Source organism: Microtus pennsylvanicus, chromosome 7 (assembly GCF_037038515.1).
Source record: "Microtus pennsylvanicus isolate mMicPen1 chromosome 7, mMicPen1.hap1, whole genome shotgun sequence".
NCBI classification, from domain to species: domain Eukaryota; kingdom Metazoa; phylum Chordata; class Mammalia; order Rodentia; family Cricetidae; genus Microtus; species Microtus pennsylvanicus.
Genome location: NC_134585.1, coordinates 3920740 through 3936636, shown reverse-complemented (window position 1 = coordinate 3936636; position 15897 = coordinate 3920740). Strand labels below are relative to the sequence as shown.

General features: G+C 56.4%; 1 protein-coding gene and 1 long non-coding RNA gene across 3 annotated transcripts in view; both read left to right on the top strand.

The window, feature by feature from the left end:
• The window catches only part of Grm4 (glutamate metabotropic receptor 4), a 76476-nt gene extending 64327 nt beyond the window's left edge, over positions 1–12149 (top strand). The window contains exons 5-7 of one of the 2 annotated variants that reach the window (XM_075979654.1): positions 857–1792; positions 6318–6564; positions 11248–12149. In XM_075979654.1, the coding sequence (XP_075835769.1) occupies positions 857–1792; positions 6318–6564; positions 11248–11297 (1233 nt within the window). In that variant the 3' untranslated portion in view covers positions 11298–12149. The remainder of the gene's footprint in view (positions 1–856; positions 1793–6317; positions 6565–11247) is intronic. The other variant, XM_075979653.1, reaches the window with a different exon arrangement.
• A 2389-nt stretch (positions 12150–14538) lies between these two features.
• Positions 14539–15451, top strand: LOC142853615 (uncharacterized). The gene is made up of 3 exons (XR_012911222.1): positions 14539–14632; positions 14724–14767; positions 15328–15451. It is a non-coding gene; the product is annotated as an uncharacterized LOC142853615 (long non-coding RNA).
• Positions 15452–15897: the final 446 nt, after the last annotated feature.

Here is a 15897-nt window from a genome sequence, read left to right as displayed (position 1 = left end):
ATACCCACGGCTCCCTTTGGCTGCTGGAGTGATACATCCCATAATATACAGAGCCCATGCAAACCTCTTCATGTAGGTCTTCTTTATGCCTTGCCCTTCCCTACTCCCTGCTACTCAGTTCTGGAGCTCTCTGAAGAGCCTCAACTATCTGGGCACATTCCCGCAGGAGAGGGCATTCAGCAAACACACACAACACCCCTGTAGTGTGACACACTCCTGGGCGTGACACACCCCCGTGGCTCCCTTTGCTTGCCACAACTGCATCCTCAGAACCCTGCACTGAGCTTCATTTTGAGCTGGATGTACAGGACCGCTAACCATTGGGCTCTCCTTAAGTGGCCGCTGATTACACCTCTGCTCCTCCTTTCAACTGAACAGGACTCTGGAGTTGCTGGGTGGAAGGGAGCTCAGGGCTGAGCCGTGAGGCTGTTGTCTTCCACTCTGCTCAGGGCATAAGAACCACACGGGAGGGGCTCCACCCAGGCGGAGGTCTAGGCGGGTTGAAATGGGCACCATGCTTTCCAGGCCTCGGGGTTTGGAGGCCGGGACTCTTGGGGTCTTTGCCCTGCACTGATGCTCAGTATGACTCTAGAGTGTCACTTCTAGGCTCTCTAGACTCAGTTTCTCCAGAGGAGTATTGAGAGTTTCAATTCTAGCTAGGTTAGTGGTGTCTGGGTCACATGGGTAAGTTGTCTGATTCCAACTGTCAGCCAGTCAGCTCTGGTGAAGTCCAGGAAGCTGACCGTTTGGCCAGTGATGGACCGATCCAGGTGTGCAACCAGAGATGATCTCGGGGGTAAGGTCTGGGTGCTGCCAGCATATCCTGAAGCCAGCTCTGTGGTGCTGTCATTGCCAGATAGAGCGGATGCAGTGGCCAGGGAGTGGCCAGCAGCTGCCGCGCTCCATCTGCAGTCTGCCCTGCCAGCCAGGTGAGCGGAAGAAGACAGTGAAGGGCATGGCCTGCTGCTGGCACTGCGAGCCCTGCACAGGGTACCAGTACCAGGTGGACCGCTACACCTGCAAAACCTGCCCCTATGACATGCGGCCCACGGAGAACCGTACCAGCTGCCAGCCCATACCCATCATCAAACTGGAGTGGGACTCGCCCTGGGCCGTGCTGCCCCTCTTCCTGGCTGTGGTGGGCATCGCTGCCACGTTGTTTGTCGTGGTCACTTTTGTGCGCTACAATGACACTCCTATCGTCAAGGCCTCGGGCCGGGAGCTGAGCTACGTGTTGCTGGCGGGCATCTTTCTGTGCTACGCCACGACCTTCCTCATGATCGCAGAGCCAGACCTGGGGACCTGCTCACTCCGCCGTATCTTCCTGGGGCTCGGCATGAGCATCAGCTACGCTGCCCTGCTCACCAAGACCAACCGCATTTACCGCATCTTTGAGCAGGGCAAACGGTCGGTCAGCGCGCCACGCTTCATCAGCCCGGCCTCCCAGCTGGCTATCACCTTCAGCCTCATCTCCCTGCAGCTGCTGGGCATCTGTGTGTGGTTTGTGGTGGACCCGTCCCATTCGGTGGTGGACTTCCAGGACCAGCGGACACTTGACCCCCGCTTTGCCCGGGGTGTGCTCAAGTGTGACATCTCTGACCTGTCGCTCATCTGTCTGCTGGGCTACAGCATGCTGCTCATGGTCACATGTACCGTGTATGCCATCAAGACTCGGGGTGTGCCCGAGACCTTCAACGAGGCCAAGCCCATCGGCTTCACCATGTACACCACCTGTATCGTCTGGCTGGCCTTCATCCCCATCTTCTTTGGCACCTCACAGTCGGCCGACAAGGTGGGTGGTGGGGGCTCAGGGGGCATGGCCGAGTGGGGATTGAGAGCAGGAGCCCAGAGCCCAGGCAGCCCCGGGTGACACCTTCTGTTATACCTCACTCTGTTTTCTCTCTCAGTTGCAGGGCTTCCCCCTCTGGGGTTTTTATCTCCCATGCTGAGGGCAGGTACAGGCAGACGCCAAACTTCTCTATGGGGTGCCCTTGTGGTGTGGGCCCACACCCAAGGAAGATGGCAGCTTGAGAAATTGTTTTTGGCATCACCAGGGGAGTGATCCCTGGGAGTCTCTCCTGTGTGTCTGGCAGGGGTATCTGGGTCGGTTGCTGCTAGACTTCCTTTTCCCTCACCCCTGCCTAGTGAGTTCCTCTCCTCCCAGAGGCCACACCTCTGCCTTCAGACACTGGGGCCAGCCCTATCCTGGATCCCTGCCCTCCCATCCTGGATCCCTGCCCTCCCATCCTGGATCCCTGCCCTCCCATCCTGGACCCCTGCCCTCCCATCCTGGACCCCTGCCCTCCAGGGGTCACTTCTTGGTACCTGTAAGGAGCTGCTAGGGTGTGTCGCCATCGGAGATAACCCCTTCAGAATCCAGACAGGGTGGGGTTGCACCCTGAGTTACATTACAGGCTGCCCTCGCCAGTGTGGCCATGCTACCCAACACTAGCCCCTCTCCTAGCCTCCAGATGGAGTCAGAGTGGAGAGACTGAGTTTGAAGTCCTTGCACTTGGTACACAGTCTCCATAGAGGCTTCTGCAGCCATGGGTGTGAAGTTCTGACAAGCCAGAGCTATGGGATACCCTGGTGCAAGGAGCCATGAAATGAGTATGGGAGAGAGAGAGAGAGAGAGAGAGAGAGAGAGAGAGAGAGAGAGAGAGAGAGAGAGAGAGAGAGCGCACAAATGTAAGCATGGCCTTCTCATGTGTGCCTGCTCAGCAGGAGATGAGCTATGTCTGAGGTACACAGGCCCACCAACGGTCCTGAGGGCATGGTGTGAGCTGAGGATTCACAGCTGCCTGTATGGTGAAGGTGTGTGCACAGGGGCAGGTGCTGGTGTGAGCTGAGGATCCACAGCTGCCTGTTTGGTGAGTGTGCACACGGGGCAGGTGCTGGTGTAGGGGCAGGTGCTGGTGTGTGCTGAGGATTCACAGCTGTCTGTATGGTGAAGGTGTGTGCACACGGGGCAGGTGCTGGTGTGAGCTGAGGATCCTGTCTGTATGGTGAGTGTGCACAGGGGCAGGTGCTGGTGTGAGCTGAGGATTCACAGCTGTCTGTATGGTGAGTGTGTACACAGGGGCAGGTGCTGGTGTGAGCTGCGGGATTTACAGCTGCCTGTATGGTGAGTGTGCACAGGGGCAGGTGCTGGTGTAGGGGCAGGTGCTGGTGTGTGCTGAGGATTCACAGCTGTCTGTATGGTGAAGGTGTGTGCACAGGGGCAGGTGCTGGTGTGTGCTGAGGATTCACAGCTGTCTGCATGGTGAAGGTGTGTGCACACGGGGCAGGTGCTGGTGTGAGCTGAGGATCCTGTCTGTATGGTGAGTGTGTACACAGGGCAGGTGCTGATGTGAGCTGAGGATCCTGTCTGTATGGTGAGTGTGCACAGGGGCAGGTGCTGGTGTGAGCTGAGGATCCTGTCTGTATGGTGAGTGTGCACAGGGGCAGGTGCTGGTGTAGGGGCAGGTGCTGGTGTGAGCTGAGGATTCACAGCTATCTGTATGGTGAGTGTGTACACAGGGGCAGGTGCTGGTGTGAGCTGCGGGATTTACAGCTGCCTGTATGGTGAGTGTGCACAGGGGCAGGTGCTGGTGTAGGGGCAGGTGCTGGTGTGTGCCGAGGATTCACAGCTGTCTGCATGGTGAAGGTGTGTGCACACGGGGCAGGTGCTGGTGTGAGCTGAGGATCCTGTCTGTATGGTGAGTGTGTACACAGGGCAGGTGCTGGTGTGAGCTGAGGATCCTGTCTGTATGGTGAGTGTGTGCACAGGGGCAGGTGCTGGTGTGTGCTGAGGATCCTGTCTGTATGGTGAGTGTGCACAGGGGCAGGTGCTGGTGTGTGCTGAGGATTCACAGCTGTCTGCATGGTGAAGGTGTGTGCACAGGGGCAGGTGCTGGTGTGTGCTGAGGATCCTGTCTGTATGGTGAGTGTGCACAGGGGCAGGTGCTGGTGTGAGCTGAGGATCCTGTCTGTATGGTGAGTGTGTACACAGGGCAGGTGCTGGTGTGAGCTGAGGATCCACAGCTGCCTGTATGGTGAGTGTGCACAGGGGCAGGTGCTGGTGTGAGCTGAGGATCCACAGCTGCCTGTATGGTGAATGTGCACAGGGGCAGGTGCTGGGGGTTGCATAGAGGTGGCCGTGCAGCTGTCCGAATGGATTTGTGTATATGCTGTGCTGGGGGCACTCCTTCACCTACATGCTTGTACATCTGGCAGCCGGGAAGGGGTGTAAGGTGTGCGTGTGAGTTCAGGTACAGTTAGCAAGAGTGCATGACTCCCCTGGGTGTCATGTGAGGCAGTCCAGGCTGCTCTGGTGAGCCAGGGATAACGGCTGTGAGGTATGGTGTGCCCTCTATAGTGGTCATTCTCTTTCCGTCAGCCTTGGGCAGGGTGTGTCTGTAGAGTTGCCAGGATACAGGAGGTTCCAGTCCCCACTGGGTCATCCTGAGTTAAGGCCCAAAGTGGGTTGAGCTTCTCCGCTCCCCTGGGCCTCTCAGAGCCCTGGCACAGAGATAGGGGACTGTGGCTCACACATCCAAGTCCTGTGCTTTGTCTCCCATGAAACCCTGTTCACCACTGTGGGCCCGTGGCTGTGGCTGGCAGGACTTCAGAGAACTCCACAAAGAAGCTGCAGTATTGGCCGGCTGCCTGCCTGGTAACAGGATGGTGGCACAGGTCCCAAGGCTGGGAGATGGTTAGGTAGTGAGATCACACTGCAGGCTGTCCCTCACTCTGCTGCCTTCAAGAACACCCTATGGGCTGGGTCCCTCCCACACTCCTTCCCCCGACTCAGGCGAGTGTGGCTTCTCTAGGAGGGCTTACCAGTCACCTGCTCCTGGTAGCCACATACACCTGTACACAGGGGACCCCAGAAACGGTGCTGGAGCCAGAGACCAGCGCCAAGGTTGGAGGGGAAATCTGAGTCCTGGGGCAAGCGGAGAGTCCTGGTGGGCGCCATTCCTATACCTGGAGGTGGCTAGGGACCCCGGGGAGCTAGAGAGCAGATCTTCTGTGACTTTCACTCTAGTCTGAGCCGCTCTGGACCCCTTTGTGTCTTCAGGGAGACTCTTGGGCTAGAAGGGGAAATAGCCAGGAAATAATGACTGTATGCAGCACTAGGTGCGTCTTATAGAGGGGGCAAAGGCACACACAGGCTCCGGGCACATATTACATAGTCCACAATGCTGCCCACTTTGCCTGTGGGGCCATAAGCCCAAAGAGGGGAGCAGGCCTGCACAGCATCTCACTGTGGGCCAGGACAGATGGCAGAACAGAGGGCCCCTATTCCTCAGGATCCCTACGGCTTCAGAGAGAAGGGTGGGCTTGTGTCCTGCACTGCAGGGCTAGTGGTGACATGTGCCAGCTGCACATCTGGGGGCCTGGCAGTCTTCCCGGAAGGATGGAATGTCAGCTGCACTCTAGGGCCGGAACCCAGGCTCAGGGGCATTTCCCGTCCCCTCCATGCCAGCATCTGGGGCTCCAGCTGAGCTGAGAGGGGCTGCCAGGGCCTGGATCACCTGCCAGAAAGGAGGAGGCTGGAGAGAACCTGGGCGGGGCTGTGGCAATTGCCGGGCTCTGTTTGGAGGGCTTCCGCCATTGAAGAATGGATTATCCGACACCCAGATTAATGGGCTTTCATTTCGCTAAACATCTGTCACCGTTAGTGCTGGCGAGCGAGCATGAAATGAGCTCTGACAGCGCTGTTGCCAGAGCCGTCTTCCGCTGGGTGTCCTGGGTCCACATGGGTGGCACGTGGTGGTAGTCACTGGATGAGGGGCTGCTGGGAGCCCTTCCGAGGGACTAGCGGGTGCTCCTGTCACCCACAGCAGCCCTGTGCAGGGACTGTGTCTTCGAAGGTCAGCTCTGGTCCCCAAGAGCTGTGCTGGAGACATTTCTCCAGGTTGGATGTGGGGGTGTCCCACAGGCCTCCACCACTCTATCACAGACAGACATGCTCCCCACACCCTGCACACTGTTAACCCTGCTCTCGCCACAGCCCTGTGAGGTAGGTACTGTAGTTTTCAGGCCTGTGCTGTACACGAGGAAACTGAGGCACAAGGACTGACCTGCCCAAGTTCACATGCTAGGATGTGAGTCCCGGGAATTCTGAAGTCCCAGCTCTAGACGATGATTCCGTCTGCTCGAAGCCATCAGGTACAGAATGGGCCTATCCCAGCTGTATCTATTCCCCACAACAGTGCTGAACAGGTCAGGGCCCTCTAGTAAGCAAGGCAGCTGAGCGGGGCGGGGTCAGGGCCAGGTGGGCGGAGTCTTGGCAGGGAAGGGCGAAACTGACCCTCACCTGCGGCCCCCTACAGCTGTACATCCAGACCACCACGCTGACGGTCTCCGTGAGTCTGAGCGCCTCTGTGTCCCTGGGAATGCTCTACATGCCCAAAGTCTACATCATCCTCTTCCACCCGGAGCAGAACGTGCCCAAGCGCAAGCGCAGCCTCAAAGCTGTGGTCACCGCAGCCACCATGTCCAACAAGTTCACGCAGAAGGGCAACTTCAGGCCCAACGGGGAAGCCAAATCAGAGCTGTGTGAGAACCTGGAGGCCCCAGGTGAGTGTATGGCCTCCTCCCTCTGCCTCCCGGCCCCGACCCCACCCACTTCTTGCTCAGGCAGCTACAGGCCTCATCACTACCTGCTCTCAGGTAACCAATAGGAGACAGTGGGTGGACGGTGAGCACAGTTGTCCTGTCTAGTCCTTCCTGGTGGCTTCAGAGAACTTTAGAGGCTCCCTGTGGGCGGCCACATCCTTTGTGCCAGTTCACCTAGTTCCTGCAGGGTGCTGAGACCCCACCATATCCCTGTTCCAGCTCGCAGTCCCTTTGGGGGAGGGGCTGCCACAGAGGCCCAGGAAGGGTCTTTGGCTTTGTCTCTAGTGGTGTCTGAAAGACGGGGACCGAGAGCATGGCCATCCTGGGGCAGGTGAGCGAGGATGGAGTGGGTGGGTCTTCGACTAATGTCCCCACGGAGCAGCATTTCCCCCAGGGGCTTGTAGGAAGTCCCAGTTGAGAGGGTCCTGAGCTGAAGGCCACACACAGCGCCAGTTGGTGGCAGCAGGGTCAAGCTTGACCTGGCCTTGATCCCCAGAGGAAGTTGAGGCTGGCCTCAACACGGTGTCTTCCCCTGTGCTATGGCTTCCCTGTCTCTGGGGTCCCCATCCTCTGTGTGGGGCAATATACCAGGTTTCTGACGTGTCCCCCCACTCTGTGTTAGCAGCATCTCTGCAACATGCTTCCCTATTCTTGTGCCTCTTCCTATAGAACCATGTGACCCTTGCCCTCTGATCCTGGCCCTTCCTTCATGTTCCGGCTTAAGATGGGAAGGGGCAGGGGCCCCCCATCCGTGCAGCTGCATCTGTATTTCTGGCCTGAGCGTGGAGACTCCTGGCTCCTTCCTATGGACATCTGCCCAGTCCAGCACTATTCCTTCAAGGACCTGTGCAGCAGAGCAGAAGCAGCTTTTCACACCGCTCCGCACACAAATGGACAGGCATTCACATGCACACACATGCACACATGCATTCACACGCATACCGTCTATCAAGAGCAGCATGTATCAATGCTATGACTCAGGAGGGTGACAGACTGTTACACTCAGCAATCAGAAGGGACCACAGGGTGAGGGTCTTTGCAGCGTTCTGATGGCCACACTGACACTGTCCCTCTGCCCTGCTCAAGTCCATTACAAGGTCCTAAAAGGAAGTGTGGCAGGTAGGGGGAAGCTAAGTCTACAACCCCGCTCCTTCAAGGGAGCTAGGGCCAGAGGAGGTAGCTCCTTCTGTCCCCTGTCTCTCAGTGTGACAGGGCTGCAGAGTGATCAATTCCAGGGATAGCCCAGATGAAGGGGTGTGAGGGGGAGAGTGGGGGCGTGTCACGTCCACGGAGCAGGGACATTTTTCACCCTGTCAAGTTCAGGCCACATATCTTTAGACAAACAACAGAATAATTTAGAACCCTGATTGCAGGCAGATTGGCGCAGAATCACAGGGCAACAAGCAGCGGTTGTTGGCCTTGTGCCTCAAGCCGGCTCGCAAATCGCCATATGGTTGGCTGGTGACTGAGAACCCTTGGGAGGGCACTGCCACACCTTCATGCCTTCTCTCACAAAGGGGGCACTTCTGCAGCACCGAGTACCCACCCTGGCCTCGCTGCCATGGCAGAGCTGAGGGTTTCATCTGTCCCTGACCTGAGTGCCAGCTGCTGTGTTTGTTGTCCCCTGGTTTGCAGGCAGACAGCCACTGCTCCTGCTTGGGGAGGGTTAATTTGTTAGCAGGCTATACGGCACTTGCTGAGGAGGCCCGGATGGTGACCCAGGTCCCCTCCCTGCTGACTGACTTTTTACTGTGTGCCTACTGCTAGCCAACTTGCTGTTCCCATTTCCCAGGTCAGACTTTGACAAAGGCCTGAGGGCCCCCTGGTTTGCAGCTGGGGGCCAAGACCCCATTCTGCAAGCTCTGGGGTCAGTGATTCAGGTAGATTAGAGGAAACAGACAGCTCTGGCTAGTGGGACCCAGATGGCCGTGCCATGAACTTTTTTCTTATCCCCTTAAGAGCCTCCGATGCAGCAGGGCCCGAGGCCTGCATTCCCTGTAGGGGTCAGCTCCCACCACTGCTGAGGTTTCTATCTCCAGGCCCTGAGCTCCTGGAGGATCTTGCAGATGGGAAAGTTTTTATCCATTTGCACAGGGGATGAGGGAGTCTGGGCAGCTGGTTCATAGGAGCTGGGACAGCAAGAAGGACCATGCACTGTGGTTTTGCTGGGGCAATGGTGTTTAGACAGTGGAAGTGTTGAAAGTTTTAGCAGTCCTTTGGGAAAAGAATTCTTGCTTGTTTCTTCTAACTATAGGAAGGGAAACTGAGGCTCAGCAGAAAAAGGAGGGAGCCACCTGGGGTTACCCAGGAAGGAGGAAGCTCTGTTCTACTAGAGTGAAACTCTACATGCTTCTCATCCAGCACAGCTGCCATCCTGCATCCCAGCTTCTTCTCCTGAGCTTTCCTAGTCCATCTCAGGGCCAGCGTGGCTCCCAGCTCTGTCCCATCATCCTGTAGTTCTCTTGTTATCTAGCTCCCTGGAGAGATTTGGGGTTGCTTTGTGTACCGCTGTTCTTACCTTTCCCTGAATGTTAGGACATGCTTCCTTCCATTGCACCCAGCTTCTGCTTGATACTTCTTCAGATAGGGAGCCCACCACCACTTCAGGTCTCTTGCCCCCTGCCCCTGGCCAGGAGAAAGTTGTTTCTTTAACTGAACCCAACTCTGGTCTTGGTACCTCTTGAGGTCCCAGAAGGAGAACCAAGAGGCTGGAATCAGGCAGATGTTTATCTCTCGCTAGTGTCTAAGAAGATGATGGATGGGCCCAGGTCCCTTCCATCTGGTTGCTCTTTTGGACCAGCAAGGATTGAAGGCTGGCTATCTCCAGTGTTTGCTTTCCTCATGAAACAGAAAAGAAAGGGCAGGCATGCAGGGGGAGCCGCTGTGTTGCTCAGACTGTGGTGGAGGCTGCACACCATCATCCTATCTGGCTTCTCATCACTGTGATAGACACCATGACCATCAGCAACTTGGGCCTGTGGGGGAAGGGTTTCTGTCATCCTAAAGGTTGTAGTCATCATTGAGCTAAGGCAGGAACGCAAGGCAGGAGCTTGAAGCAGAAACCAAGGAGGAAGGCTACTTACTGCCTTGTTCTCTGGCTCATGCTTTCTAGCTTTTTTATACAGCTCAGACCCACCTGAATATGGTGTGGCCTACAGCGGGCTGGCCCTTCCACATCCATCCTTATGGCAATTCCTCACAGACATGGTCACAGGCCAGTCTGATCTGGGTAATGTCCCAACTGAGACTCCTTCAAATGACTGTAGGTGTGTCAAGTGACCCTAACTAGGACACCATCCTCCCTTGGATTTCATTAACAAGATTTACCACGGAGCCTGCTCACCTGCAGGAGAGGCTGGGAGGCGTTGTCCTTGACTTGGCAGCCACGTGCCCAGGGTAACAGGGATCAGGGAGGCAGCTATGGACCTCGGTGCTGCCCTGCCCCGTCCCCTCTCTTCCGGGACACGTGTCCTTACCCCATCCCCATGGGTGTGCCTCCCTTTCAGAGCTGAAAGAGTCCCAAGGGAAACGAGGCAGCTCCAAGATGAGGAGAGCATTTTTTTCCCATCCAAACCCTCTTCACCCCCACCCCAAGCACCCTGTCACTGCCCCTGATGGAGACCCCAAACATCTCAAGGCAAGACCAGCCAAGGGTGTGGCCAGCCTCCTCGTGCCTCTGACCATAGAGGCAACCTTTCCTTGGTCTTCCTGGATGGCCAGGAGGTCTGTACCATGGTGGGGGAGGGGAGAGTCACATGCCTCCGAGAGCTGATGCCATCATCTGGCTGGGATCCTAGGGCAGGATCCTAAGGATGCTGTGGCCAGGAAGTGGGAGGACCTCAGAGGTGCCGTGTCAGTCTCAACTGGGATGGAGGAAGTGAGTGAGGGCCAGAGTGACCAAAGCAGAGAATGTCTGAGGGGGACAGGCCACCAGGCATGGACAGGATGGGTGCTCCAGGTCTCCAGGATCAGGGACTGTGTCTTGTTTGGGCAGAGTTGTTGTGAGTCCAGTGCTTGTCTCAGCTGCTTGCCAAGCAAGGTCCCTCGATGGCCACTGATTCCTCTCAGATCTCAGAGCAGGCCCCTCTGATGGCCGCTGATTTCTCTCAGAGCAGGCCCCTCTGATGGCCGCTGATTCCTCTCAGATCTCAGAGCAGGCCCCTCTGATGGCCACTGATTCTCTCAGCCCCACACACTCCTCCAGGTCACCACTCGAACACAATGAGTGCTTTCTTTACCCAACTGTCTGGGGCTGAACCCTTGAAAGATTTCCCTTGGCGAATGTTTTAAGATTCTATAATTACATCATACACCCAAAGAACTATTTCAAGGCACGATAGAGTTAGGAGATGATAACGGGTCTCTAGTGGGGAGGTGCTCAAAGATGGGGTCACATCTGAGTGACATTGTGGGGACGAGGCATGCTCCAGGTTGTGGCTCACCTGAGCAAAGATGGGCCGGGGAATCCTGTGTGGGACCTGGTGTTGGGGCTGGCAACAGAGGCAGCTTTGGAGCAGGTGTGTCCAGCACCCAGCTGGGGTAGCCTGGGCTGGGAGCCTGGTGGAGTGTCATGGGGTAGTACCTCTAGGGACGGAGGCCTTGGAAGAGGCAGTGTTGACGCCTGGCTCTCTGCTCTCTCTCCAGCACTGGCAACCAAACAGACCTATGTCACTTATACCAACCATGCAATCTAGCTGGGCTGAGCCAAGCAGGTCGAAGAGTCACAACCTCTGAGGATGGTGCATCGGGCCAGGGCCGTTCCTGAGGGCCCTGCTGGTGTCCTGCCTGCCCCATGGGCATCCACGAATGTGGCTTGGTGCTGAGGACAGTAGAATCCCCGGCCATCACTGCTGGGCAAGCCGTGGTGGGCAACCGGAGGAGGCTGAGTGGCTGGGGCCCAGCCCCAGGGCACAGGGGCTTGGTCTCGAGATCCCGGCCCCGGCTTTTTCTCCTCCTTCTGCCTCCGTCTGTCCTGTTGGTGACCCTGGTTGGTCCTTACCCCTGTCTTTCCGTTTCTCTTCCGTCTTTCACTCTGCATGTGTTGTCTGTTTGGGCTTTCTGCTTCTGTATGTTCCTTTCTGCTCCTCCCTTCCTCGGCCCTCTGCCCTGTCCCATGTCTTCTGCTTCCTTGAGTTGCCCCACCCCCATCCCATGTCATTTCTCATGCATTTTGCTTTTCTGTCCCTTCGGCCTCATCTCTCCCAGCCTTTGTTTCCTTTGCTCCATCTGCCAATTCTTTCATGTTGCAAAAGAGAAAAAAAGGGGGGAGGGATTGAAACACAAAGAAAGCCCAAACAAAAACTAATCTTGAGTGTGTTGCAAAGTGCTGCGTCCTCCTGGTGGCCTCTGTGTGTCCCTGTGGCCTGCAGCCTGCTCGCCCACCCTACCCGTCTGCCGTGTGTCCTACCCGCCTGCCCGCCTTGCCCCTCCTGCCAACGACACGGAGTTCAGTGCCTGGGTGTTTGGTGATGGTCCCTGATGTGTAGCATGACTGTTTTTATACCGAGAACATTTCTAATAAAGATAAACACATGGTTTTGCACCTGGCCTGTGTGTCCACTGAGGGCCCCATGCTCAGCCACAACAGGTGGCCGGGGGGCTGAAGGGGAACTTCAGAAGGCTGCTGGCAGGGGGTGGGAGGAAGGCTCCATGGTGGTTTTAGATCTGGATGGTTGGTATCCCAATAAAGTGAGCAGGACACTGAATTGGGGCTGGAGAGATGACTTGGTGGATACAAGGCGTCTTGCAGAAGACCCAAGTTTGGTTCCCAGTATTCACATCAGGCATAGCTCCATGTTCCAGTGGATCTGCTGCCCTCTCCTGGAGTTCTTGGGTACTGTATCCACCCATGCATATAATCTACACATATACACATATAACTAAAAATAAGAAATTTCAGCCAGACGGTGGTGATGCATGCCTTTAATCCCAGCACTCAGGAAGCAGAGACAGGCAGATCTCTGTGAGTTCAAGGCTAGCCTGGTCTACAGAATGAGTTCCAGGACAGGTCCCAAAACTATAGAGAAACCTTGTCTCAAAAAACAAGCAACAAAAAAATCTCCAAAGATGTAAGTACCTAGGGGATTATTCTACTGTTAACATTTCTCCTGGCCTCTGCTCCCTCCAGCCAACAGTGTCCCTTACAGCCTGACTTTCCTATCTCTCAGGTGCTAAGGTACCCGGGACCCACGTCTTGGTACATGGTGCTGCAGGGGCGTGACTCTCTGCGGGTCTGTATATCTGTCTGTTCTGGATGTCTCCAGCTCCTCTGTGCCACATCTTTGTTGTGTGTGCAGGTCTGGTGTGGACAGACATGTGTGCGGCAGGTGTGCAAGTGTGTGCTGTTGTCAGGAGACTCCCTGACAGGCTGGGAGGTAGGCAGGGGGCACGGCTCAGAGGCTGGGCTCTGCCAGGAGAATGTCAGAGAGCACAATGAGGCCACAGCTGGCAGTGGGACTCACCCCTGGTTCTTGTCACTGCCCGTTCTCCCCTCTCTCACCCTATAGCTAGATGACAGGGATGTGACGTGTCATAGCCCAAGGGATGCAGGGTCTCTGGGCAGGGAGGCAGCAGGGACCCGTGTGAGATATGCAGATGAGATCACCGTGTGGTGCACCAGTTGAGGCCCCAGCCCCATGGGAGCCCTTACTCCTGGGGCCAGCTGTGTTCAGCCTCTCCCTCCCATCACCAGGCCTGTGTGTGGCACCCTGCACCTGCTAGTGAAGGGAAGAGTCAGAAGGGCTGTCTCCCTCTGACTGTCTGCTAGGTTGGCCCCAAGGCCTCTCAGATTAGATTCTGCCCAGCGCTGGGCTAGCACGAGGCTCAGTCAGGCAAACCTAGATTATCGGATCACAGGTGATTTCTAGAAGCTTCCGGGTAAGTATGGGGGAAGGATTGGATTCGAAGGGAGAAAGGCATCTTCTGGGGGATTCCTACAGAGTCCCAGCCTGGGCACCTTGCCCCTCAGCTCTGAGGCGCAAAGCTAGGTAGGTAGAAGGCCTGGCCCAGAGCTACGATGCCGGCTTGGCCCATGCCCATGTGTGGTAACCTCACCCTTGTTCTACAGTGGTGTCAGCACCCAGTGGGGACTCTGTTTCTCTCACAGTCAGGAGGGGATGGTGGGAGGGGCCAAGGTCAGTCCTCGGTCTTTCCCCCCACTCCGTGGGCAGGCACAGGCCAAGGAAACTCACTTGCCAGGGAGTCATTCTTGGGAAGCCAGACTAAACTCTGAAAGGCTGATTCCTGGGGAATGGTGGCAGCCACATAGTGTTTAGTAGGGAAGCCGTAGGCTGCATGCATTCCGAACCCCTGAATCCGGAGTGTGGGCACAGAAAAGTGGGGGCCTGTGGGCCTGAGGCTGGCAGGAGTGACCTGGAAGTCAGGCTGGCCAGCTCTATGGGGAGTGGGTAGGGTCCTGTGCTCACTGCTGGAAGACCGGTCAGGGAAGCAGATGGAAATGCTGGTGTGACCTGCTCTGAGGTGAGGGGAGCTCTTCCTGGGCCAGCTGGCAGCTCCCATCCGAAATTATACATTAAATTTTATTATCACTTCTTACTGCGCTGGGGATGGTATCTTAGGCCTCTAGCACGGTAGGCAAACTTGCTACCACTGAGCTCCACCCACATCAGCCCCGCCCACCTCAGCTCCGTCCACCTCAGCAGTCTCCTCATTTTTGTTTTCTGTTCTGAGACAGCTTTCTCAACATCGGCTCTACACTGAACTCTCACTTCTGTCTCCCCAGCCTCTGGGGTAGCTGGAATAACAGGTCTGCACCCTACCCCACGCCCCAGCCACGTGGACGGGTCTACACCTCACCCCACGCCCCAGCTAAGGTGCCACAGATGCCCGGGATTTTACATTTCAGTAAGACAGGGATTGAAAGACAGGAAGATGGAATCCCTGCAGGGCCTGGAACATTCCCCTAGAGTTAAGTGGCAGTACCCTTTCTATCATTGCTTACACAGCACAGCTGAGACACATACAGGCACAAATATGCACCAGCCTAGAGAAGCTGCCCAGGATGGCTGAGGTACTATGGGTTCGTCGTGGGCCAGGCGTTGGGGTATATGAAGCCGGAGGGACCAGCCGTGCTCACCTACAAGCTTGCCTATGGTTCACAGATGAGACAGCCGCTCCTGCCTGGAGCAGGGCCGAGAACTGCCAGGTGAGAGGGACACGTGGCACCTTCCCATTCCTCTTGCACCCGGTGAGACCAGCTGTGGAATGCCCAGCCTGAGTCCTGGGTCCTTCCTGCTCCAGGGCTGGTTCTGCTAAATGCCTGAAGTCTGTCCTCCCAGCAATTTCTTGGCCTCTGGAATTGGAGGCAAGAGGGCCTGGGGCCCAGAGCTAGGACGGAGGGGACACTGATTAGCATTGTGCCAGCTGTCCCTGGATCACCTCTGCCCTCAGTCCTGCCAAGGGAGCCCCCAGCAGGGACTCAACCTGAAGGAATCTGGAGGAAAGGCCTGAGTACCTTTGTAATAGTCTCGTGAGGGTCCCACACTTTTCTTCTCCCACCCCGAGTCCAGATGTCCACTGAGCGTCCATGGTAGACTCGGTGCTTCTCCGGATTCCCTCAGCCTCCCTGTACCGCCCTGGTCCTCGATCATCACTGGGCCTGTTCCCCAGACAGCTCTGTGTGCTGAAAAGCACACGCGCCAGGATCTCGCTTCAGTTGGCAAAAGTAGCAATTACCATCTAATGAGGCTCTTGCTTTATTTTTAGGTAACCTCTGAGGCCCTGCCCGTGGAATTCAGCCCGCCATTGCTGGCTCATAATTAAAGCATGTCACCATAATTTGCCTTTTTTTCTTACAAAGCCCATAATTATGTTTTTATTGCAAGTGAAGGGGGGAAGAAGGGGAAAGGAAACAAGGAGAGGCAGGGTTGGGGCTGGACCAGGGCTTGGCTTCCTTGGCCAGGCAAGGCCCTCCCTGCCTTCTGGGTGCCACTGCCCCCAGAACACCCTGAGTTTCCCCGGGAACTCCCCGCCCTAGCCTGTCCCGAAGGCTTCCCCCAGCCACTTCTCCCTGCTTCCCTCACAGGCTTGCTTCTGATTTTCGAGCCCGCCCAGGGGAGAGCAGAAACGCTGTCCGAACTGGCGATCCTTGGGTTGGGAGTGGGCACATGGGAGTTCCTGCCACACTTCTTCTGCAGATGTTGGAAATTTTCCATAATAAAAAGTTAAATAAAACTCAGCTCCCAGGAAGGCGAGTGCTGCCTGGGGGCCATCGTCTCTCTGGCAGGGTGGTGAGGGGTGGTCTTTTTCCGTAGGTAACTAGCGCAGCTGAGTCAC